Raw genomic sequence first — 24087 nt, forward strand, 5'->3', positions numbered from 1 at the left:
GATCTGATGTCCTACTAACAGAACAAACTTGAATCAACTAGAGGCTCTGATGGAAACACTTAACTACATATTCTGGGCTTTTTTTTTTTTTTTTTTTTAATGGAATAAACTGTGGTTTTTCAGGCTATGCAAATCTTCTACCTTGGAAGAACTGAGTGGCAGGGCCAAGTGCAGTCCATTTATATCTCAATATGATGAGCCAGAAATCCTGTTAAGCTGAGGCAGGGTTGGCTGTAGTCACACAGGCTGAGTCTAAACAAGGCAAACATTTTTGGGCAGTATTAGGGATTTTTTACTTCCCTGGGCTGGCTGATCTTGAAGGGACTAAATAGGTGTGACTCTGGGTGAGAATGGGAGATGTGCAGCAGGGAGAGCTTTTAGCACCCAGGGTTAAATCTTTCCCTTTCCTTTCACCCTGCTGTATGCCCTGGATCATGGTCCCAAATCCTGGATTATCTAATTTTTTTCCTCCTCTCCCGCACTTGCAGCTAAGTATGCTTTCCAGTTGTGAGCCCAATCTTCTAGAAGTGGTACATGAGGCATTGGTGTTTTCAGTGACTGAATTACCCCCCGCTTACCCCATCCCCACCCCAGGCTCCACCTTCAACCTAGTCTGTATGGTCCTCGAGAGCAAAGAACCTGCCGGGACATAGTAGGCTCTCAGTAAATGGTTGTCCATTGGTTAGCCCTCTAAGATGGCAGCATCGCATCTATTTTTGGTCACATACCATCAGAGGCAAGCTTTATGTCTGGGATGGCCGGTAGCCTCAGGAAGCCTGGAGAAGAAATGAATCCTCTGGCTACTTTGTAAGCACTGGGTTATCCCCTTTATTGTTTCTCAATGGGTAGGTGGAATCTGGATGAAAGCCTACTAAGAGAAGTTCAGTGTGGCTTCTTCTCAGGCCTGTCCTAATGATACACCCTGCCAGCAGCAATTGAAATTATACTTGCTGTGAGTCATGCCGTGAGTCACATGGGTTGTCACGGCAACCTATTAACTATATAACCAAAGCACCTTCCATTAGCTTTGCCAAGAATGGTTCCTGAGTTTTCCTGGACTGTGAAAATAGTGTGGGTGAGCCCTAAGTTTGGTGCTGTGTTAAGAGTCTACAATCAAAAGGAATGGCCTCAAGGACAAGAAAAGAAAACGAGAAAATAAGGTTATTTTAGTTCTTGGACCTCCTGAGTAAATGGCAACAATCGTGACAAATTGTTGGGTTGGTTTTGTGATATCAACAAATGCCTAAGGAGAGGAGGTTGAGGCCTCAAAACTAATTTTCTCTAAGTCAAATTCAAAACCAAGTCTCTAGGGGTGAAAAGTGAATACATTAACCTATTCCACTTTAAATGACTGCAATAAACACTTTTTCTTTTTACAGATACAAAGGATTATTTCTCAAGGAAATATTCTGATTTGTACTAAAATATTTTAAATATTGAGTACTAAACTCTTTTTTATAAATAATATAGTGCTTTAATTTTATATGTTTGGTATTAGCCTACCACAAACAAACATTTGAAAACACACTAAATTGACGTTAGTGGCTATTCATGTTAAAATTAAAATATTTCAGAAGACTCCAAAGCACATTTTACTTTGTTATTTACTGGGAAAAACTGACATTAAATCGTATTAAACTGATACATTTTTCTGGCTGCTTTACTGAGTCGCCTGCAATTTTCATATGTGTGTAAAGTAAGTGCCTGTTCCCGAGTGTAGAAGAAAACAAGCAGACCAGACTTACACAGGAAGAATAAAGAATAGAAACACGGATGAGAACAGGAGGAAGTGACAATGATCTGTTGCTTCTGGAAACTATCTAACAGTCTACCTGGTACCCTTCGGGTCTACACTGCGGCCCTTGGCTGATATATACGTTAAGGTTATGACTCATGATGCTAAACTTCCTTCTAGCTGGAAAGAGCTAAGAGGATCTGTTGCATTTGTTACTTTTTCACCTCTTAATCCATCATATTCTAACATTTTAGTGTATGCAGAACAATCCAAGTAGAACGAGATTAAAAAGTCAGGGGCAAGTGACGAGTTGTCCTTGGCAAATAATAAAAACCAAAACAGCCGTTGATGCCATGAAAGAGATACTTATCCGACATGATACCATTTCAGCAGGAAAGACACCAGAACAAACTTGTGAAACACCAAAGTCAAAGCAATCTTTAAAGTGTCCAACCAAATATAGGTGCTATATAATCACCACAAAGATTAAATTGAAATTCTACACCATAGTGTAAAATTTATCTCGTAGGTCCCTATCCCACAAGTAAAAACTTCCTTTTCTGCTCACATACCAAAAGCAACAGCAACATTTCCTATCACCAATTGAAGAATATCACAAATGAAAGCATTCTCTGACCAGGTTGGTCACGACGACTTTGTACTAGAAACCTCAAAGCTTTGCCTTCCCCCACTGGCCAAGTAAAGTTAATGACAAACACCACCAGTGCCCTTCTCAGGAACTCTGGAGAATCTGAGTTCTCCAAAGACCACACTTGTGAATTCCTCTGAAGCTACTAATCACATTTCCTTTCCTGGGAATTTCTGGCTCAGCTCACCCAAAGCATTTTTTATTTGTTTATTTATTTATTTTTTTTAAAGAAGCATATAATATCTATGCTTTCCAGATAACGAGGTGGCCTAAAATACTATCAGGTGTCACATCTCTTCAGGTTCATTTTGTGGTTCTTGCACCTCTGACTGGTGTACCTGTGAGCTGACACTCTGGTCTGATAATATATTCTACAACTGTACATGTTAATTTGTAAGTTGAACCATCTCTCTGTGAGGGCAGTTAGGAAACCTGGATTGAAATTGCTAATGCGGGGTGACTTCAGCTGTCGATGATTATGTAGTCAAGCCTTGACCAAGGTTTCCAGAACTCTGGCTAAAAATGGAAGTCTTGTGACAGTACAAAAATGGATTCACACACTTCACTGATAGTGAAACTTTTTGAAGAACAGATGTCAAGATGCTTTAAGAGGAGCTGGAATTTAACCTCTTAAGAAAACTTATGGGCAAGCTAGGACAGTTTGGTTTGCAAGAAAAATCCGACAGATGCTAAAGAAGAAGTCATTTGGGTGATTGTTATGGGAGAAAGAACTGATTGATTTTCTTCTTCCTCACAAGTGGTAGGCCCTGTAGAGATGCTAAGATCAGAAATATGAAGGGTTGTCTGCTGAGTTGGGTGACAAAAACAATCTCCACATTGAAGTGGCATTGAAGACCTGCACTAACACGCAACTTGGACAATTCAATTTCTTCTTGGCATGTGCAAAGTTTTGTGTCAAATCTCTGTTTCAGTTGCTGTTCTTCCCAACTTGTCATTGGTCTGCTTTATCATGGGCCCTCTCCCCTAAATCATGAAAGTAAATATCAACCAAAAAAACCTAGGTGATTTCTGATCTCTTTTTGTCAATTTAATATTTGAATTACATAAAATGAACTTTATATTAAATCTGTCGACACTTATTTGATGCTTGATGTCCAAGAATTTTCCTGCTGATTTCCAGAGTTAGAAAGGCAATCAAAGTCCACCCACTCTGGCTCTATTTTTCAAGCAGGCATATCTGGTGGGGTTAGTTAAGCCTTGGCTGCAAGGCCAACCTGGCTATATTGCCTCTTCCTGGAACACCAGCTTTTACTTCACTAGCTACCACTCCCGTGCTGCCATCCAAATCCTTCCATGAATTTAAATCTGACCACAAGTTATTGTTTCTGTAATAGGCCAATGAAATTATTCTCAGGGATAATAATTCCTTGAATCTCCTCATGGATGGATGGTCTATATATTTTCTAACCTCTCTGGTCTCTGTCTTATTGGATGAGGGGCACTCTTTGTATCCAGTGGAGTTGAACTAGTGGTTTATCCACTTATCCAAGAGCCAAGTCATAATGCAAATAATCAGTGGCTTTCTGTGTATTGCCAGGTGGCCAGGAGTCCATACCCCAAACCACCATCAACAATAGGCACAATCATCCGCTCCTGTTCGGGAGAGGCCCAGGACTGAGCTAGCAGAAAGACTGAATTACTTACCACCTCTAGAGTGGGTCCCTCCAGGCCAGGGACGAGCTCATGGGCAAGGCTGTGCAAGGAAGCGCTCTGTACCATGCCTGCCCTGCGGATATACAGAGGACTTCAGTCTCCTGCACTGTCAATCTCTCAGTCATCATGAGCTCAATTATGCACCGACAACAGCAAGAACAACAACAACAACGACGACAAAACAACCCCCAAAAAGCTAAGGGCCACAGACTACCGTGATGGAGGGACAGCCAACGGGAACTGTGCATTCTGAGATGGAGGTGCTGTCCTGATCATGTGTCCGTTACGGGCCTGACCTTTACTAATTTCCTCAAACAAACATTCCATTGAAGCCCATGGGAGAGCCAGGTGGAGAGACTGCAGGACTGGGCACTAAAAGGCCACCATCGAATTTGGTGGGGTGTTCTTTTTTTTTTAAATGGTTTTTTTTTGTTTTTTTGTTTTTTTTGCTTTTTTGTTTGCTACAAATACAGATAGACAGACAGACAAGCCCAAGAGCAGATTTCAAGAATCAACTGAGGCACAAGATAAACTACTTTGATGTTACACAGATTTTTTTTTTTCCCCAAATGCTTCACATGAAACCAAAAGTTTTAAAAGCATAATTAGGAAAAATTTGGGGACTCATCTTTTTTTGGCCCTAAATTGTGCCATAAATATCTCCACTGCTTGCCTTAGAAAGATGCCCAAACACATCTCATGGATAGCACATATCTATGGTCTAAAACAGTTATCGAATTCTAATGACACTACTAATTCAAAGTCTAAATATGCTGGTCAAGTACAGTGAAAGTTGACTGCCTGCATCAATGACGGATTAGTCTCATCCTAAGGTTCAAAGCACAGTCAAACATTATTGCTCAGATTGCAAAATCACAACACTTTACATTGACGAGAGTTTGTAAACTTATGGTGTAGTTCGAATGAAGGCAACTGATGAAAGCAGTTGAACCTGAGAAGTGGGAATGAATACAGAGTGTCAATCCAGCGCACATTTCCACATCAAACTTCCGATGCCATTTACCAGGGCCCTCGTGGGCCACAGTCATGGTCGAGCAACAGCACCTAGATTCCCAGTCAGTATCTCTGCCCCACAGACACAAGTACAAAACGGCCTAGATCGTGAACTGGTGGTGAGGAAAAGGAGACCAAAGTTTAAAAGAAATCCAGGTGATGTTTCCTAGAAACATACCAGCTCTTCTAAGAAGGATCCAGAATAGGGGTGATCGGTAAGTAATTAATTGATCCTCCTGACTAGATTTGATGATTTTTCTAAAGACTAATGACTTGAATCACTAGAATTCAGCAGACTATGGCTAGACTCTCTTTAACACACACTCAGTACAAACAGGTGGAGATGCACCACTTCCGACCACTACAGGTAGAGAAGTATGACCTCTGTTGACCATGGATCACAGCTGAAACATTAGTTTATACTTGAAGGGTCACAGCAGCCAGACATATGCGAATTCCAACTCTTCAGAAAACTTTGGATTAAAAAAAAAATGCATTACTTACATGTATGTGTCTTCTTCGTTACTGAGATACCTAGAAGAGAAGAAAGAATGACAAAGGTAAGAAAGTGTCCTGTGGGTGCTTTTTTGGAAAGCGTGTCATTCACAGTACTCAGGAGAGCATTTGCTTGGATGGCAACGCAGAGGCCAGGTTAGTCTCAGTCGTACCTGGTGGTGTCACCAGACCTACCCCAGAACAACAGAACCACGAGTGACAGGGATGGCAAACACCGGCTACTGGTTTAGAACATTCTGTGGTAAAAAGCAGCGTGGACAGTGATTAAACAAGGTGAGAGAAGACTCTCTGTTTTCATTTTAAATAGGGCGATGATCATATTTAGAGGCAGAGTGGGGAAGATTTAAGACGCAAGAGAGAGATATCAACCTTCTCAGACAAGGGTGAGCTGAGCTGTGGCCATTGATTCGGGGTTTACTTTTTAATGAAAATGACTCTGCCTGCTCACAGGAGGCATAAATTTTTTTTGGTGAAAGGAAAAACATCCACAAAATGTACCTATCTGTCCGTACTCCTTAAAGTCAGAAGGGATATGGCCGCTACTTCTCTGTGAACGGTACCAAAACTTAACACAAACAGTATGAAAACACGAGGGATTCATGAGTCAGCAACCTTGCTGCGTCCAAGATGATTTATGGAGAGCAGGTGAATGCCGCTAAGCAAGACTCGGCACATAAGACCACAGAAAGCTAACACGAACGCACGCTCCAGTGCAAACTATGCTATCTCTGTTTCGGAAGGAGCCCATCTTGAACTCTCTGCTCTGTCCTTCTTGGGGGATATTCCTGAGACTAAATAGGTTCAAAGTAATACAACTCTTGAAAACATTTAGCCTGTGACTAAGCACTGTGGTAAACCTTGAAATTTTTTTCTTTTAAGTTATTAAGAGAACTATTTAACCCTCCTCTGGAAAGTAAAAGTTGTCGAAAAATTTGGCAGACCCATTACTTAGCTATGGAACAAATCGTACAGGGGAGAAATCTGAAAATCCACGGTAGACATTAAAAAAAAAAAAAAGTTAGTTCCAAAGTTGTGCGCCAAGACCAAAATCACACGCTTGCTCCCCTCCACAACTTTCCAAAGGGCTTATTTAGGGAAGCTGAAATTACATAGCCCAACTCATATTCCCCCACCCCCCTTTTTATTGAGGAAAACTAAACTATTGTTTTTCATCGTGTTTGAGTTGGCTTCTCAAAGTGAAGTTAGAACCCTCAGCAAGAGCCTTGAAGGCTCTCTCACACAGGAACTATAGAAAACTTTCTAGATTTTTTTTTGAAAGAAGCTTTATCATGGGAAGGAAGCTTCCCCCAGCAGCAAGTGTGAGTGAAGTTTAAAATCTGAATACAATTTGCAACTCCAGCTCACAACACCAGCACCAATAAATTGATACGTTAGTGCTCCTTCAGCATTATGAGGGCTATATGTGTACTTTCCTTAGGAAATAATGCTTTCTGTAAAATCACTTTGAAGAGAAAGTGCTTATGCTGTCACTCCTGATTATTCAGAACCTCCACACAATTGGATTTAACACAGCCCAAAACAGACCTATCTATATTCGCTGAGTGTGGAACTATTTTCTCCTGACATCCAAAGCCCTGACGAAAATACCACTGCTTTGACTTTTCTACTTAAATTTATTATACAGCGTGAGGCAGTGTTCTCATCAAATATTTTCATGATGATTACATTGATAATAGATTCTGAAAATCTTTCCAGGAAAGCTGCCTGATCTCAGAGAGCTAAAACCACTCCTATCTGTCCCCAGGAGCAAGCATGAGCCTGCATCAGAGCCAGCTCAGTCCCCTAGTTTAGGTGAGCAGCCACTTAGCGCTGATATGAAGAACTGGGGGATATGTCCACCTAAAAGTGGCTAGATTTAGCAGATAAAATGCAGGACTCCAGTTAAATGTGAAGTTCAGATACGACTCTGCTGTGTATCCAGAATTCAAATTTAACCGAGCATCCTGTATTTTATCTGGCAACCCTAATGCATACAAATAAAATGTAAACTCTATCTGTTCTATACAGTGAAGAATATAAAACAAATTAATAGCACACTTATACGGAGAAAGCCTTAAAAAACACACCCCTCCCCTGAAAGCGGTATTTTTTAATAAAAAGTGTATTGTTTTAACTATGGAGACAGGACTATGCATAATATTTAATTATTGCTTTTACTTCATAGCCATTAGGAAGACAAAATTCTATTACCCTCCAAAAGCAAACAAATGAAAATGATATGAACACACAAAAGACAAATTTAATGGAACGATCGGAAAGTTTATGTGGAATTGCCTTCTTCCTCCTCTCCTACAAAAATAACATTTTTGATCAAACTAAGGTCTTGAATTTTGTGTCACTCCTTTCTCTATAGAAGCTCTAGTACTTCACAGTAACTGATTCTATAGAAACGTTTAAAAAAAAAAAATGCACCCCCCCCCCCAAAAACAAAAAACAAAGCAACAACCAAAAAAAGAGCACCTGGGTGGCTGAGTCAGTTACATATCTGACTCGATTCATGATTTTGGCTCAGATCACGATCTCAAGGTGCTGAGATTGAACCTCATGGAGCCTGCTTAAGATTATCTCCTTCTCCCTCTGTTCCTTCCTACCCAGCCCCCTGGTCTGTCTCTCCACCCCCACTCCCCCCTCACCTCTCACCCCCACCGAGAAAAAGAAAGAAAGTAAGCAAAAACCATCCTCAGTTCACAGATGGGTCAGTTGAGGCTCAGGAAAGTTTAATTAGCACAATAAAAAGCTTTCTGTGGAAAGTTAATATCCTCTTGGAATCACATCCATGGCTCATGTTTAAAAACCCTGGTATAGACAGTGCCTCTGAAAGGAGTAAATACTCAAAAAAAGATTGATTCCCAGGACCATATCACTCAGCAGTCAGTAAATAATTTAAACCTATGGGACCCTGTCCGCAGTCTCATCCCAACCAGGGAGCCTCACCAGGGCTTGCGTGAATGAAGTCCTCCAAAAGAGAGGCCTGCGGTGCCCTTGTTTGTGAACAATAGCCATTTCTTCACCCTTCATTGGGGGTGGGGTGAGTCTCCCCCTTTAGTCTTTCTTCTCCTTCCCTCAGAGATTGTAAGCATCCTGTCTTTCTTGCCAGAAAGCGCCTCCTTCATGAGACCACAGCAGTCACACACTGCCCATTCTCGTCCTTAGCACATCCAAAGCTAATGTTAACAGCAGCGGTAGGAGAAGCAGCTCTGAATAATGAATTGTTGGAAAAACCGGTTTTCTAAAGATAAATTATCATGAGTATTTAGCAGGGGCAAATAGCTCTCATTCTACCCAGCAGAAAAGAATACGCTTTTTAAAGTTAGCTCAAGATCGCTGGGTCTGGGATCAGGCCTACTTGGGCTTGCATTCGTGGCCCGTACACTTTCCTGCCTCTTGGCTGACAGGCCTTGGGCAACTGACTTAACTTCTCTGGGCCTGGAGTTTGTATTTGTGTCTTGAGTTTATAATTGTGTATCATCACGATAATACTCAAAATTCTGCTATGAAAATTAAAATGAAGTTAAAGAGCTTTCCAAACTGGAAAGTGTGATAGAAACATTAAAAGGGTGGGCAACACGCTCGGTCTTATTGTAGCAAGGCTGAATTAGAATATTCTACTGAAAGTTATGTCATAGCTACTCCTGATGTCCCTGGGTTTCACTCTGACATAGGGCCTAAGGACTCTGGTTTTCCGACCAAGTGCTCTGACTTGAAAATTTCTAGTTGTTGGAGAGAGACAGAAACCAAGTTTCTAAAAGTAAGTGTGTGCTGTTCTAGACCCTGAACTCCACTGGAGTCTTTACTCTCTGAAATCCAAGGAAGACACTTGTTCATTGGCAAGTGTGCTAACTAGACTGCTGTTTAGCACAGGCAAGGGACTTTGATCACCACCACCAAAGGGTGTCAAACTGAGTCCAGCTGTTGTGAAGATTTTGATTCACTGCCAAGTGACTGGGAAGAACACCAAGATCCTTCCACTGAGATTTGCAAACAGGCTGCCGAGCAGAGTAATGCTCTCTGCAGAGCCTGTGGAGGCAGGGAGCTGTGGGAGAGCGCTGGGGGTGGGGGTCAGGGTGGGCGGGCGGGGGGGGGGGGGTGTGTGCCGGGGCGCTCAGCAGCCTGAGCCAAGAGGGAACTCACTGGTTGGTTTGGGCAAATCACTGAACTTTTCTGGGCCTTAGTTTTCTCATCTGTAGAATGAGATGGCTGAACTGCATGATTTCTTAATTTCCCTTCTAGTCCATTGATCAAGGGCTCCTTGCCCTGCTTTCTAGCTGTTAGACCAAACCTCCTCTTTTTAAGCAACAGGCTGCCAGATCTATTTCTCACTGTACAAAATCTAATGTAGCTCACAATCAAAGGTAACCCCCTGAAACTTTTTTCTTTTTGCCTTTAAAAACCAAAGAAGAAAGAAGGCAATACCCACAAAAGGTTATATAAGTAAAAGCTACACTTCTTTTGGGTGATATTTTAAAATTATCTGGGCTAGAGAAAAATGGTACCTTTTGATAAAGTTGCAAGACTCCTTATATTTCACCCAGATCTTATATAGAGAGAGAGAGAAAGAGAGAGGAGAAAAGAGAAGAGAAACATTTCCAAGTAATACTTTAATTTCTAATTTAATAACAGAACATCAGTTTTAAATTGTCAATTAACACCCTTGAAATTAAGAGGAAAAATCTCCACAAATACTGTACTCAAAGTAGAGCTTCTAATACAGCAAGACTGCCTGACTCCATTTAGCCGACCATGCTTCAAAGTAAAGCAAAGGAAATGTCATGAAAATACCACAAATTTATCACTGTCACGGTTATCAGTAGTTTGAGAGTTAGAGCTATCACAGAGCAGAGCACTTTAGGAATGTAATCTGATATTTCCAATCAGTGCCAAATCTGGGACCAATTAACTTCCTTGATGGACTTCTTATTGTCTCTTGGTTTCTAGGCAATTGTCTGGGTACCAAGTTTATTTTAAATTTTTTTTGGTGGAGGGGTAAGAAATGGCATTTTTCCTCTTTCTCAGACATGCCAATTACTAAACTAGCATTTCCAGAGGCCCTGCATTCTCGACAAGACCCTAACTACAGAGATGTCCTTTGCCACTCTGCCATTATTCAGTCTGTGTGCTTTCTCTTATTCTCTTTCCTAATGAGATAACAGTTGTTGAGACCCAGATATTTTCCACATGGGTAAGCTCTGTGTTAGAATAAAAAACAAAAAGAAAAACAAACGCAACAAAGAATACTTAAAATGAGATGCAATGAAGTTTTCTTTTTTCTTCCTTTTGTTTTTTAAATATGTCAATGTTTCTTGGGGCACCTGGGTGGTTCAGTCAGTTAAGCACCTGCCTTCAGCTCAGGTCATGATCCTACGGTCGTGGGATCGAGCCCCAACATTGGGCTCCCTGCTCAGCAGGAAGTCTGCTTCTCCCTCTCCCCTCTCCCAGCTCATGCTCTCTCTCTCTCAAATAAATAATTAAATCTTAAAAGAAATAAACATGTCAATGTTTCCCTATTTCAAATGACTCTATGTGGCAGGGAGGAGGAGATGTGCTAAATGATAATTAACAAAATCTTTAATTGGCCAACTCATGAGTCTATACTAGATCCACACCTTAATGCTGAGTTTGATTTCTAGAAAAGGAGTCTCCTAATCTGAAGGCTTTCCCAGGATTTATTCTCCCTCTTCACAAGGTTAAGGAGTTAAATAAGACGCCCATTATTCAAGCTGTGAGGTCTTGGGCCAATGCCCTAACTTCTAAGTCTCCATTTTCCTACCCATGAGTTGGGGGCAAAATTTTCAATGCTGGGTTTATAATAAGGTTTCAGTAAGAGAATTCACCCGAGACATGTAGCAGAGTGTCTTGTTCCTACTCAAGACATTTCTATGCACAGACACTTCACACTGGACCAACAGAGAGCTATCCCCTGGGTGGACACAGGCATACCCAACAGGGCAGTGGGGTCATTAAGACATAGAATCTGGCAAATGAGTGTTTAAGAGCTCAGGCAGAAATTTCAAAATAAAATCTGGAATGTGTTAACCTCCTTCTTTCCATATTATCAGCGAGCATAGTGCAAAGTGTACAAAGCTGCTGGGTTGACTTGCTCTCTTCTATACTTCTCTTTGACTTCCTCCTTGTAAGGAGCTTGTAGGTAAAAGAGCAATTTATATGCAGTGAATGAACACGAGCTAAGAAACCAAGCCCAGAGTTTAGGGTTTTGTTTTTGAATCTGAAGGGCTAAAAACAGTTTAATAAAGACAAAAACTCTCACGTTGTGCTGGTCCTTTGCCTCCCTCCCCCAACCCAGAGCTGTCCTACGCACTTTCTCCATTCCATAGGCAGTCAAGGAGAGAACCCCTGCAGAAGGCAAGAGCGGGAACACAGCCCGAGCGCGGCCTCACCAAACAGAGGGACGTTACAAAACAATGTCCTTGTCTAGGACAAAAGAGCTATTAATGATAATCAGTACATATTACTGAAAGTGCTCCAAGTAATCTCTGGACTTTGTTTCAAAAATTCTTAATGGACACTAATGCTTAGAGTTCACTCAAAAGAGAAATAAATTATGTGCCAGGGTTGCAGGGACCAAGGACAACACTCGGAAGGCATCAAAGCATTAGCAATGTTACGACAATCAAACATTTTGTAATTGCATTAAAAAGCCTTTAAAAATCATTTAGAAATACTAATTATGAAGATAAATAATACTTTAATGTGAGCGTTCTTTTGTGTTGATTTGAGCCTAGGTTGAGCTCCTTTGGTAATAATATTTCAGCTCTTTTACCAATCAAGGTGCTTTATGCAACATGAAAAGAATCTCCATTTTAGTGTGAAAAATAGAGTAGGCATTGATAAGAGGATTTTTTTCCCCTGTGTTTTGAACTAAAACAATTGTGTATGTGTGATTGCCTTCCATCTCTAGGTCATATTTCCTGACAGTTGTGCCCAGAAATATCTTTTAGTTTTAGGCAGGCAGGCGAGAGCTATACCCTCTCTCTAGCTCTCCCTTTATCTTTGACAAAACAGTTCCAAGAACAAAACCTCATTCCCAGTCCTGCAGCAAAAGCACCAGAAAGCCACCATCAGTCTATCCTAGAAAGAAATTTAGAGACGAAACTTATTCGGGAAACATCCATCTTGTCCCTTAGAGATTATTATCTAATGCATTATGAAAAGTCCACACCTAAGGAGGGTAATTTCTCCTCTTATGGCTTGTTGGTGCCAAATGCATGATTAGCACTAAAGGACAGTAAGAATAATAAGAATCCTGTTCTTTCAAATTGATTTCCTTTTATCGAGTCTCTATATTGAAAATGGAGCTATCCATTAAATATTACTCATTGACTTAAATTTGCTCTTGGAGCTCTGAGCAGAGATGTGAACTGACAACCATCAACACTTCCAGCTTAGCCTTCTGGAATTAAGTAGTGTCATAAGTGAATAATTCAATTCAGGTAAAAGTCACCAGGTCTTACCATGCTTTTCCAGGAAATGCTTTACTTTGTGTAGGTCTGAAATCTGTTGAAATTGTTTATCTTTGCCACTAATATGGGCAGGTACTGACTTGAACTGTCTGTAGGTGACTTGCCTGAATGCTGTCAAACACGTGCCTAGAGTTGCAATCCCCAAACTCGAAGCTACCAGAACTGGTTGGATGAGGATGACTGGAAGATTAGAGTTGTGGCCCCAAAGCAAGTAAGGCACTATAGATACTTTTCACATATTTTGGCCCTGTGTAGTCACCCTAAATCATACCTCATGGGGCATATCAGGTCAAGGCAAGTGATGACTAAAGAAATCTCATCTAGTCGGCAGCCACCCCAAGAGCAAAGTCTTGTCCCAATGGCATAAGCATGGATAGACCAAGGGTATACGAGTTATGGCAAAATAGGAGACAGTTCCATGGGTTCACTCATGTCTCAAATCACCTAGAAAGGAGAGGGAATCTGAAGTGGAAGCAATGGGAATTTGGTTCTAAATTTTGAGGATATGAGCTCTACTGTCAGAACCAGGATTAACACTAAAAGCCACAAGGGCCACCTGGGTGGCTCAGAACTGCCTTCAGCTCAGGTCATGATCCCAGGGTCCTGGGATTGAATTCTGTGCTTCTCCATCTCCCACTCCCCCTGCTTCTGTTCCCTCTCTCGCTGGGTCTGTCTCTGTCAATATGATCTTTAAAAAAAAAAAAAAAAATATATATATATATATATATATATATGTCACAAGATCCAGGTGCTGGTGTGCCTGCATGACTCAGCTGGTTAAGCATCCGACTCTTGGTTTTGGCTCAGGTCGTGATCCCAGGATCATGACATTGAGCCCCAAAGCCCCATGTTAGGCTCCCCACTGAACAGGAAGTCTGCTTCCCCTCTCCTACTGCCCCTCCCCCAGCACACTCTCACTCTCCAAAATAAATAAATAAATCTTTTAAAAAAAGCCACAGGATCCAAAGGGATATAAAATAAATATTGATATTTATTTCTAGTGGAGAGGTGTCTTCAACTATTGCTGAACATAAAAGATACTATTTAAAGGTCTGTAAAGAACTTTTAAAAATGCCAACATTAATCATCTTGAAAGAAAAAAGATGAAAACTCCAATTAAATAAGTATTTTGTAGCCTCTCTTCTGATGACAGAATTTTAAGCAGTTTTCTCTGGATTGGCTGCTGCTGGGTGATAATTCAAGAAAAGAAACTAGTCACCAAGGTATTTCCTTTGCATTCACAGAATTTATCGAGTATGATAATTACTGGGTGAGATGAATAAACTATTTTCCCATATGAGTCTGGAAGCTTCAATTTCAGTCTTAGCTCAGTCACTTGCCAGCTGTGTGAATGTGGCCAAGATACTTAATGTCTCTGAATCTTAGTTTCCTCATCTCTTAAAGAAGGGAGAAAAAAATCTTTTCTTCTTCTGGTGGTCATCTGACCACCAGTAATATAGGCTTTCAGAAGTAATTATGGATGTACACAGGGTTTTCACGGTAGCATTGTTGCCAACAGCAAAAGGTTAAGGAGGAACAACCCAAATGTCAACAGGATGAGAAGATGAGATAAATAAACCATGGTCTATCTATGTAATGAAATACGCCGCCATCAGTAACTAATGAAAGGTTAATTGCAAAGAAAGACGTTCTAGCTGTCTTCAGAGAAACAACAACAACAAAAAGACTCTCAAACTCCCCAAGTACAGCATGACTCCATTTCTGTGAAAAGAAGAAAAAAAGAAGACAAACCATTTAGAAAAAAGAATAAAAAAAATGCACCAAATTAATGAGAGTGGAGGAATTATGGATACTTTTTCATTTATTTTCTTTGTCTCTACTTGGAAATTTTCTATAATAAATCTGTGTAAATAACATTTAAGACTAAGAAAGAAAAGCTAAAATATGCACCTCCCAGGGTTGCTGTGAGGATAAAATGAAATAATGAATGGAAATGTTGATTTCATTTTTTTTTTCTTTATTATTCCAAACATCATCTCTCTGTGACCACTAGGAGACCTGGTTTCCTATGGCAACAACTAATTGCATTACACTTTCCAGGGAACTCTATCTGAGTCTGAAGAATGAGCATGATGACATGGCCAGAATCTTTAAGGAAGGCCCCATGGTGGTGGACAGTCTGATGGTACAGTTTGAAGTAGTAATCAAACCACTAATCCACGTGCTGAAAAAGGGTCTGAAAATAAGCTTTGCTTAGTTCAGTGTGTTCTCCATAATGTTCCAGAATGCAGTGAGAAACCTAGACTTTGATGCTGGGTGACTCTTGACTCCTAGGAAAACAACAATCCTTTAGCTACCAAATAGAAGTTCAGTTTATGCTGATGACTACAGGGTATCTGCTCTTGGGTTTGTGGAGAACTCCACAGAGCAGGTACTGCCTCAGAGGCTGATCACTAATCCCTCCAGGCAAGAGTGAGCCCTTTGTCATTGTCCCCTGAGAAGTCTCTGGGACGTACCTCCGTGAAATGTGAAGAGCAGGATTTTGGAGACAGGGAGACCCAGGCTGCATGCCTGACCTCATCAACCTTCACTAAGTGACCATCACTGGAATCATTTCTCTCTAGGCAAGCTACTTCACCTGAGTTGCAGTTTCAATTGCTGTAGGATAGAAGTAAGAATACTGTTGTCTCTATAAGAGAAAGGAGGAGACCGGGATACAGAGACAAAGAAGATACACAGAGAAGGTCATGTCAAGATGGAGGCAGAAATTGGAGTCATGAGGTGATATGCCAAGGAATGCCAAGGATGGCCAGAAACTACTGGAAGGTAGGAGAGAGGCTTCCAGAAATTCTTCTCTAGAGCCTTCAGAGGGAGCATGGCCCTGCTGACACCTTAGTTTTGGACTCTGAGCATCCAGAACTGTGAGAGAATGCATCTCTATTATTTCAAGCCACTCATTTGCAGCAATTTGTTACAGCAGCCCTAGGAAATTGATGACAAAAGTCCAGGAAATTTTATGAGTTTATGGTATCTGACAATACTCTGGGATCTTTCAGAAGTAATGGTGTGGCAGTTTTCTTGCTGCCCCTCCAAATTCATTCTCCCATTCTTCCACAGCAGGTACCTTTTTGGTGGGCACACAATAGCCCAGATAGGGACTACATTTCCCAGGGTCCCTTGGGGCTGGGTATAGCCATAAGACTAGGTTCTCACTAAGAAACGTGAGCAGATAGTGTGTGTGGAAGTTCCATGTCACTTAAGAGGAAATTGCCTGCCTGGGATATCCTGTGTCTTTCTTCTCATGGACTGGAACATGGATGAAGTCATGGCCCAGTACTGCCCCTTTGGAGACAGGACCCTAGAACTCGTAAGCCTGCCTGCTTCCCTGGCGGTTTCTGTGGGGTCAAACACCACAGGAAAAAGAAGCAAATTTCTACCTCATATGAACTGCTGTGTTCTTGGGTCTCTGTTATTACCCTAACAAATATATAAGGTTAAGAAACAACTCTAGATTATAGCTTAGAATTACCAAATATTAGATGTGGAAGAGATAAGAAATTGTATCACTCCCTGGAAAAGGACAGAAAACTGGTTCTGAGAGGGACTAAGTGACTGGTACCAAGTCAGCCAGACAATAAGAGAGAGCAGCACTCCACTCTGCTCTGTGGCCTGGTATGTTCAAGTACAAGACATCTCAGCTGGATCCAAGGAGGTTTCACCAGCATCACTGACAAGCATCCTCTGGGCCAGGCAAGTTTTTGAACTGTTAATCAGTTAGTGTCAATCTTGTGTTCAAGTTCCTTTCATGGCTCATGAGGTCCTCCAGAAGCCTCCCTGGTTCTCTACCTCATGTCCTCTTCTCCCTGCCTCATCTCTCTTGCTCTTCTACATGCACCTTCTTGAATTTTCTCTAAAGCTCTAAGCTTGCTTAGGCCTGGAGTCCTTTCTGCTTGGAATTCCCTCTACCTGGTTCAATTTTCCCTCTACATCTCCCCAGGCCTTCCTCACAGCCACTCAGAACTCAAAGGTGGAATGCTCTCCCCTGGCTTATCTAGACCTGTGTTCCTACTTTGCTTTACTCTTCATAAAAGTGTTTCTCTCCCTCTGACATTCTATTAAATAGCTGTTGTATGCCTTTCCAACAATGGCAACTCTTAAAGGCAGGGACTTCATGTTCCTGGATTATCACTGTATTTTTGAATGCTGACAGCAGTGCCTGGCACATAGTAGGAACTCGAGAAACTCTGTCAAATGAATGAATAAAGATGGCTCCCCAAAGCCACGTGTCTACTTTACCAATTGTGCCCTCAAAGCCTAGTCCTCTGAAAATGTATGGACAATACAGGAGAACAGAAACGGTGAGGCAGAGGCTAAATGAGATGGTCTGGGGGCACAGAAGGAAAGGTTTGCATGGGTGAAGAGAAACTGGAAAGCTACATACAAAGAGAGAGGCGGAGAGAACACATACCAACCCCAGGGCCCAAAGCTGAGGTCAGGCAATCAATAGAAAAGTTAAAATGGCGCTCTTAAACACTTCTGATAAAATCAATTTGGTCATTACCACAGCTGAACACAGGGCACGGAGGCCTCATCTGTTAGAAAGATCTTTATGATCTTGTTAACGGATCCCCGACACAGAAGCTGTAAAGGTTATAACCCAACTTGTAAAGCTAATCTCATATTGGCTCCAGGATAATAAAGAACCAACAGAAAAATTCCCACTTAAACATATGTTAGAGCAAAAAGAAGAGCTTGTGTGACTTCTCCTATGGCAATTCAGAATAGTTTAACTTTCCCATTTCTGAGACTGAGAAAGCAGTCCTGGAAATAACGATTTTGGTATTCGGGGTTCTTAGATATAACAGCTTAGAAGTTAACTTGGGGTTAGCAATCTCCCTTCTAGTCAAAGTGATTTAAAAATAAAAGTCAGCACTTTTATTTTTATTTTTTAAAAGACATATATATATATATAGAGAGAGAGAGAGAGAGAGAGAGAGATAGTTATCTATATCTATATATATGAAATCCCTCGATGATGATGATGATGATTATTATTTAATACGTGAGTTTGGGTCACTCTTCTTCAACAGAGTAATGCTGCATTATTTCTCCATCATACTCCTCGGGACCACGTGGTCTATGTTAGTGCAGAAAGGAAAAACCAGTTTATGCTGCAAAGCAGGTCCAGAAGACAAAACAAAATAACCATCTCAAAACCTTTCTGGGCGGCCTTGAAAAGAACACAGGGCAGAATGTGAGTGTACCAGGCATTTAGCTACAGACTGACATCTGAAACATGCAGGGATGAAATGATACAATGTCTCTGATCTGCTTTAAAATGCTTCAGCAAAGCAGAAAGGGATAGATGAAGCCCAAGAGGACAAAATCTTGATAAGTGTGCGATCTGGGTGTTTGGCATACAAGAGCTCACTGCACTGTTGCCTCTCTTTGTGTGTATGTTTGAAATTTTCATAACAAAAGGCCCTTATTGGCTGGAAAACTTTAAAATGAGGCCCAGTCTCCCACACCTAAAGCGTGTGAGAGATTCTGCCTGAACTTGTGAATAGGCTGCAGTCACAGCTCCCCAAATGCCAAAGAAAGTGTTCCTCCCTGGAGCAGGTTTGAATGCTTTGGAGAGCAGATACCTTCAGAATATGTACTTACTTACTTAGCCATTGATTTTATTTATAAAAAGAAACATTCAATATCTTTTATCCCTCCTCCTTAAATTCTTGTTTTCAGTGGGCTCTTACTTTTGTCAATGGTGGTTTTGTCAACTACGATACATGTTAGGAACACAACCTCATCGGTTGATGAGAAAAAACTGGAATTTGTTAAGGCCATGTGAAGGGAACCTGCGTAGAAAACCCACAGAAAATAAATCAGAAGACCTGACGTAGAAAATGCGTAGAAAATAAATCAGAAGGCCTGAATTGGAACTCTACCTTCCCCTCCCCTGGCTCTCTGCCATGTTTTGATGATACTTCGATGAGTCTACCCTCTTGACAAGCTTGCGCTTGGTTCCCTTTGTTCTCAGAAGCCCATGTTTTGTGGGTCAGATGAAAGTCCCATCAGTGGCGTATAACACCAGCCCTCCTGAGAAGTGCGTCCCTTCGACTACATAGAAACCTAAACAAATTAGAAACTCCTTGGTTAATGATTTCAAACAAGAACCCGAGAAATGCTGGGTACTTTCTTCAGTGGTTACTTGAAGGTGGACGGTTGTTTGTAACTTAACAGTTCAGTCCCTTTGCTGGTACTTTCAATTCATCATTCAGACTAACAATCTGATGTTCATTCAAACAAGATGTAGCATTTCCCCATCAGGGTGGTGGTGGTGGTGTTATTGTCATTGTTTTTGAGTCTGACATCTTCAAACTCCCTTGAAAATTATCCAAGGTCAACTTGCAGTTTGCCATTCTAAGAACATATTCAATGTCATACAGTTGCATATTTTCAACCCATCTTTCTGATTTCCTCATCTCTCTCTGGGAGGTAAGTAGTGAAGATATTGCTGAGTCACTTCTCAGTGAGAATATGGAGTGTCAGAAGGGTGGAGGGGGCATGCTCAAGGTCAAGAGGCTCTTGTATGACAGAAATGGAAGCCAAAGCTCAGTCATGGGGCATTTTCAGTGGTCACTGTACTTATTTCTTTCTCTGGTCAAATCCTTTAAGTGCTCCTCCTTTGTCTGCACCAAGAGCCAAAGGTATCCAGCAAAAAGCAACAGAGACAAGCACGTGTATCTTGGGTCAAAGCATTCCCTGTAGTCTCCCCTCTTTTCCATGAGCAATAACTCCCCCCCCCAACAGGCTCTTCTAGCTTTACATTCTGGTTGTCCTTTCTCATTTTGCACAGTCTGGCTTTGGTAAACCAGCATTTAGATGGTGTACAGCTGTACAAGTGTCCTTCAGGTCTACCTCCTGTATTTGTGAACAAGAGACTAGAGGAGCCTTGCCCAAGCCTCAAGGATGCTCCTAGCTGCCACAGGGAGAGACTAGCCTCCCTAGGATAGTATATTATCCAAACTCGGTCACACACAGCTATGTCTACCACCCTCTGGCTCGCACTCACATAACAGTAAAAACACTGTTTGCAATGCCTTTATGAATTTGGAAATCAACCCATATCCAGTTGAGGTAGCTTTAGTTACCTCTGATTTCAAAGCTGTCACTAATTTAGTCCCAGAGTCGAAGGACAGCTTGAAACTCTTTGAAAATCTCACTAATGAACAATGTATGAATAATCTAATTTTTCAGCTCAAAGTGGGATTTGTTCAAGTACAAAAACCCAGACTTGCCATCTATGCTGCCCCTGATTGGCTGTGTGATTGTACTCTCCTTACCTCACGTTGTCAAGCATTATGTTAGGTGATAGGAATGGCCAATGAGATAGCATTTGTCCTGGTACTCACAGTGAATATTATCAGCCAAAGCCTAGCTGGGGACCCAAATTCCATCCGGCCATCCATTTGGCGTGAGCCCTATCCTTGTTCCTAGCAGTCATCTCTGCTCCCTCACAAAGCCCAAATACTGTTCATCACATCCATGAGCTTCAAGAGCAAGAAGTGATGTGGGAACACTGAAAAAAATGCAGGCTTATGTTCATTCAGCCCAACTCTGAGCACATTCTCTTTCCATCCTTGGTCTCTCGAAGCCCTGTTGACTTTGGGTGCCTATGTCCATGAAGAAATGCATGTGACAAGGGCTTCTTCCTCTCTTCCTGCTTATATATTTTCCCCTATAGATGATAGATTTTTTTTTTCTGCCTACGGATATCTTGATATAGATATATATATATTTGTTTTTAAATTATCCTTATAAATGATTTACATATTCCAGATAGTTCCTACAACTACTATATGATGAAGAGAACAGATTCTGTTACTCTGAAAACTGTGCCTCAGTTTCCAAGGTAATAGAACAAATAAAACAAGTTATCCCCCTGATGCCAATATGGGAAATGTTGGAGAGCTCTGGGCTCAGACATCAGGAACCTTTCAGCCAACTCAACATCCTCCTAATTTTTAACATTCTCCCCTCTCCCTCAGTAGTCATACTTGGTGTCACCTACTGAAGAGTGCTTTAAATATCCCTACAAAAAATACCCAGATAAAACAAGTAAACTTTCAGGATTCCAGTTTCAGCAAATGTAGGAAGAAGTGACTAATCTGAGTGAATGAGACTGCGTCAGGACCACCAACGCCAGAGCGAATTAGCCTCGGCTGGCAAGTCCGGCACCAAGTATGGCTCCCGTGACCACAATGCCTCAGATAAGCCCTCAAGCTGCAGAGAATTCTGACATCACTTCTAAGCTGACAGAAGTTTTATTATGATTATATATTATGCTGAAACTCGGAGCCTTACTGTAAGTCATCATTTTATCTACTTTTAACAATGACAGTAAAATACTGCCACAAGTGCTACTGTCAACTTTTCTATGAGGGCTCCCTTTTCCTCACGGTGACATTCAAAGTACAGAGTCTCCTTCATCTAAAGGAGCTGTCCTATCAGCCCGCTAATGGGAACAATTCATTTAACCTGCACTCGAAGTACAGCCAAGGAGTGGAGTAATGTGTACAAGATCCAGGGGGAATCAGTCCTCCCAGCTGGCCCCTCCCGCCATTTGATTCATTGACGAGAGTTCCACTTTCTTTCCACTCAGGCTGACTTACAGAAAAAAAAAAAAAAGAAGAAGAAGAAGAAGGACATTGCAGAGAAATTAAGTGAACTACTAGCCAAATCCCCTCAAGCTGCTGGCATGGATTGCATAACAACTCTTTAACTCCAGAGGCCACGGAGCAGGAGCCCCGCAAGTCTCTGATTTCCTGTCTTTCTCATACCTTCTTATTCCCCGCTCCCCTTCGCCCAGGCCACCACCCACCACACGTGCCTTTCACAGTCTACGTCCCACATATTCCCCGACTATTTTATTATGTGGGGGTGCTTCTGCTTACACCGCAGTGTATCCTGGCTTCATAAAATCCTCACTTTACGCAACTCACGCTGGCTGCCTCTGACCCACTCACGGTATCGCATTTGCAGAGCTAAAATTCTAGGAACGGCACCTGCGATCATTAATGTATTAAACCGTTGTTCCAAAATGACTAAACGCATTATTTCTGCCGGGAAGAAAATGCTGAGGTGAAGCAAGAGCAAAGGTAAAAGACCTGGTTTTCCTAAAATGGATCTAGCCTTGGAGGCATTTATAGTCTCCAAGGACACAGTCTCTGATTCTTCTGATCGTTTTTCAAATCAACTTAATGAGCACGAGATAGTCCTCTCATTAAATTGATATAATAGATAAATAGTACCTGCATTTAGGGTGGGCAATTCAAAGAGAGAACCCATTTCCTGAGATTTTAAAGGGTTTTTGAACCAGAGCAAGAATCAGCGCCTGACTTTTGAAGGAGGCGTTACTTCTTGCCATCACTCTTCACTATCTAGCACAATAAACGTGGAGAGATTTTTCAGCTCTCTTGAACTAAAAACAACTCCAATTGGTATGGATGGTTTTTTGTAGGATTTTGAGTAATTTCCATATTACAAATTTTAGCTCTACTCATGACTTCCTTAAAAGATGACTAAATGCCAAGTTAGTGAGGACAATAAATATTTAAAGAGCTACATAAACCCCAATGTGCTGGTTTTTTCCCCAAAAACCACAAGCCCAAGTTAGATTCTATATGCCCCACACAGCTGTCTGAATGGGGCCTCCCCTCACCCCAATCTTCCAAGGACAGCCAAACCCCAAATCTTGTCTTTCTAAAAATCTTTTACAAAATGGAGGTTAAAAGCAAACAAAGCATCATCTAACCATTTGATTCATTGACGAGAGTTCAACCTACAGAGCTGTCCACCTTTGCTATTTCCTTCCAGAAAAGTGGGTTGACTATGTCTACTTTCTGTCCCCAACACTGGAAACTTCAGAGCCCCGCACTGCAGTATTTCTGCCTGCTTGGGATAAAATAAGGCCTGCTCTTGTGTTAATGAAATCAGGCCTGTTACTAGAATCTGTGGTCTAGTGTGACCCTGAAGAGACATAAATTTCTCATTTTTAGACTTTCCTCAAATTTCCTAAGTTATTTTTTGTTATTGCAAAATCCCGTGCTTTATAATAAATTTATAGGGTGCCTAGGGGGATATCCATTCATATTATATGGTATCTCATTCACGGTTCCTCCGGGATAGGAACGCAGAGTTACGCGGCTCAGTCAGCCAGCGACTCTCACGTGTGAAGATCCTGTGTGAGAGGACAAACGAGGCTCCTGTGGGATTCCACACACGCGCAGAATATAAAAGCCTACAAAGTGAAAATGATGCCACTCCACTCCTGAAGTAGGATCACCTAGGTAAGCTGGAAAAACACTTCAGTGTTTGTAGTCGTGAAGTGATTATGTATTTTATTGTAGAAACTGGTGTAAGTACCAACTGCAAGCGATTTCTACATACTAAATGCGGATGTTAAGGTGTCTCTCCTTCCTCTTTCTTTCCAGAAGCGTCAACAGCCACAGTCATGAGTCAAGAGAGGGAGAATGATGGGGGAGCAGTTGCCCAGTGTGCAGGCAATGATTTAAAAACAATGAAAAGCCTAATAAAAGCTAGTTTGCTTCTGATTATTACTATGGGCTGACAACCCTAAGCAATGTTTGTGATAAAATATTCCTTCCCCCAGGGCCAACCATTTCCATTGCCAGCTCCCTATTTGATAGGCCACTGTGAAAAACGTCCCAGTATCTTCCTCCTCCCTTCCTCTTTTCCTTCCTTCCTTCCTCTCTTTCTCTCCTCCCTCTCTCCCTTCCTTCCCACCTTTCTTCCTTCCTAAAGCAGGGAAGGGGCAGATGGAGAGGGATAAAGAGAATCTGAAGCAGGCTCTACATGCACTGCGGAGCTGACTGGGGGCTTGATCTCAGGATCCTGAGATCATGACTGGAGCTGAAATTGAGTCCAATGCCTAACTGACGGAGCCACACTGCCGCCCCCCACTCCCAACCTTTCTTAAGAAAGATACATCACCATTTAAAAAAAATGAAACTAATACA

General features: G+C 41.6%; 1 protein-coding gene across 2 annotated transcripts in view; it reads right to left on the bottom strand.

Moving 5' to 3' along the window:
• Window positions 1-24087, bottom strand: part of RORA (RAR related orphan receptor A) — a 718480-nt gene that overhangs the window by 180040 nt on the left and 514353 nt on the right. For both annotated transcript variants that reach the window (XM_045067521.1, XM_045067522.1), the window contains exon 2: window positions 5577-5606. In XM_045067521.1, coding sequence (XP_044923456.1) covers window positions 5577-5606 — 30 coding nt within the window. The remainder of the gene's footprint in view (window positions 1-5576; window positions 5607-24087) is intronic.

Source organism: Mustela putorius, unplaced genomic scaffold, assembly GCF_011764305.1.
Source record: "Mustela putorius furo isolate JIRA1106 unplaced genomic scaffold, ASM1176430v1.1 tig00003896_pilon_pilon_pilon, whole genome shotgun sequence".
NCBI lineage: Eukaryota > Metazoa > Chordata > Mammalia > Carnivora > Mustelidae > Mustela > Mustela putorius.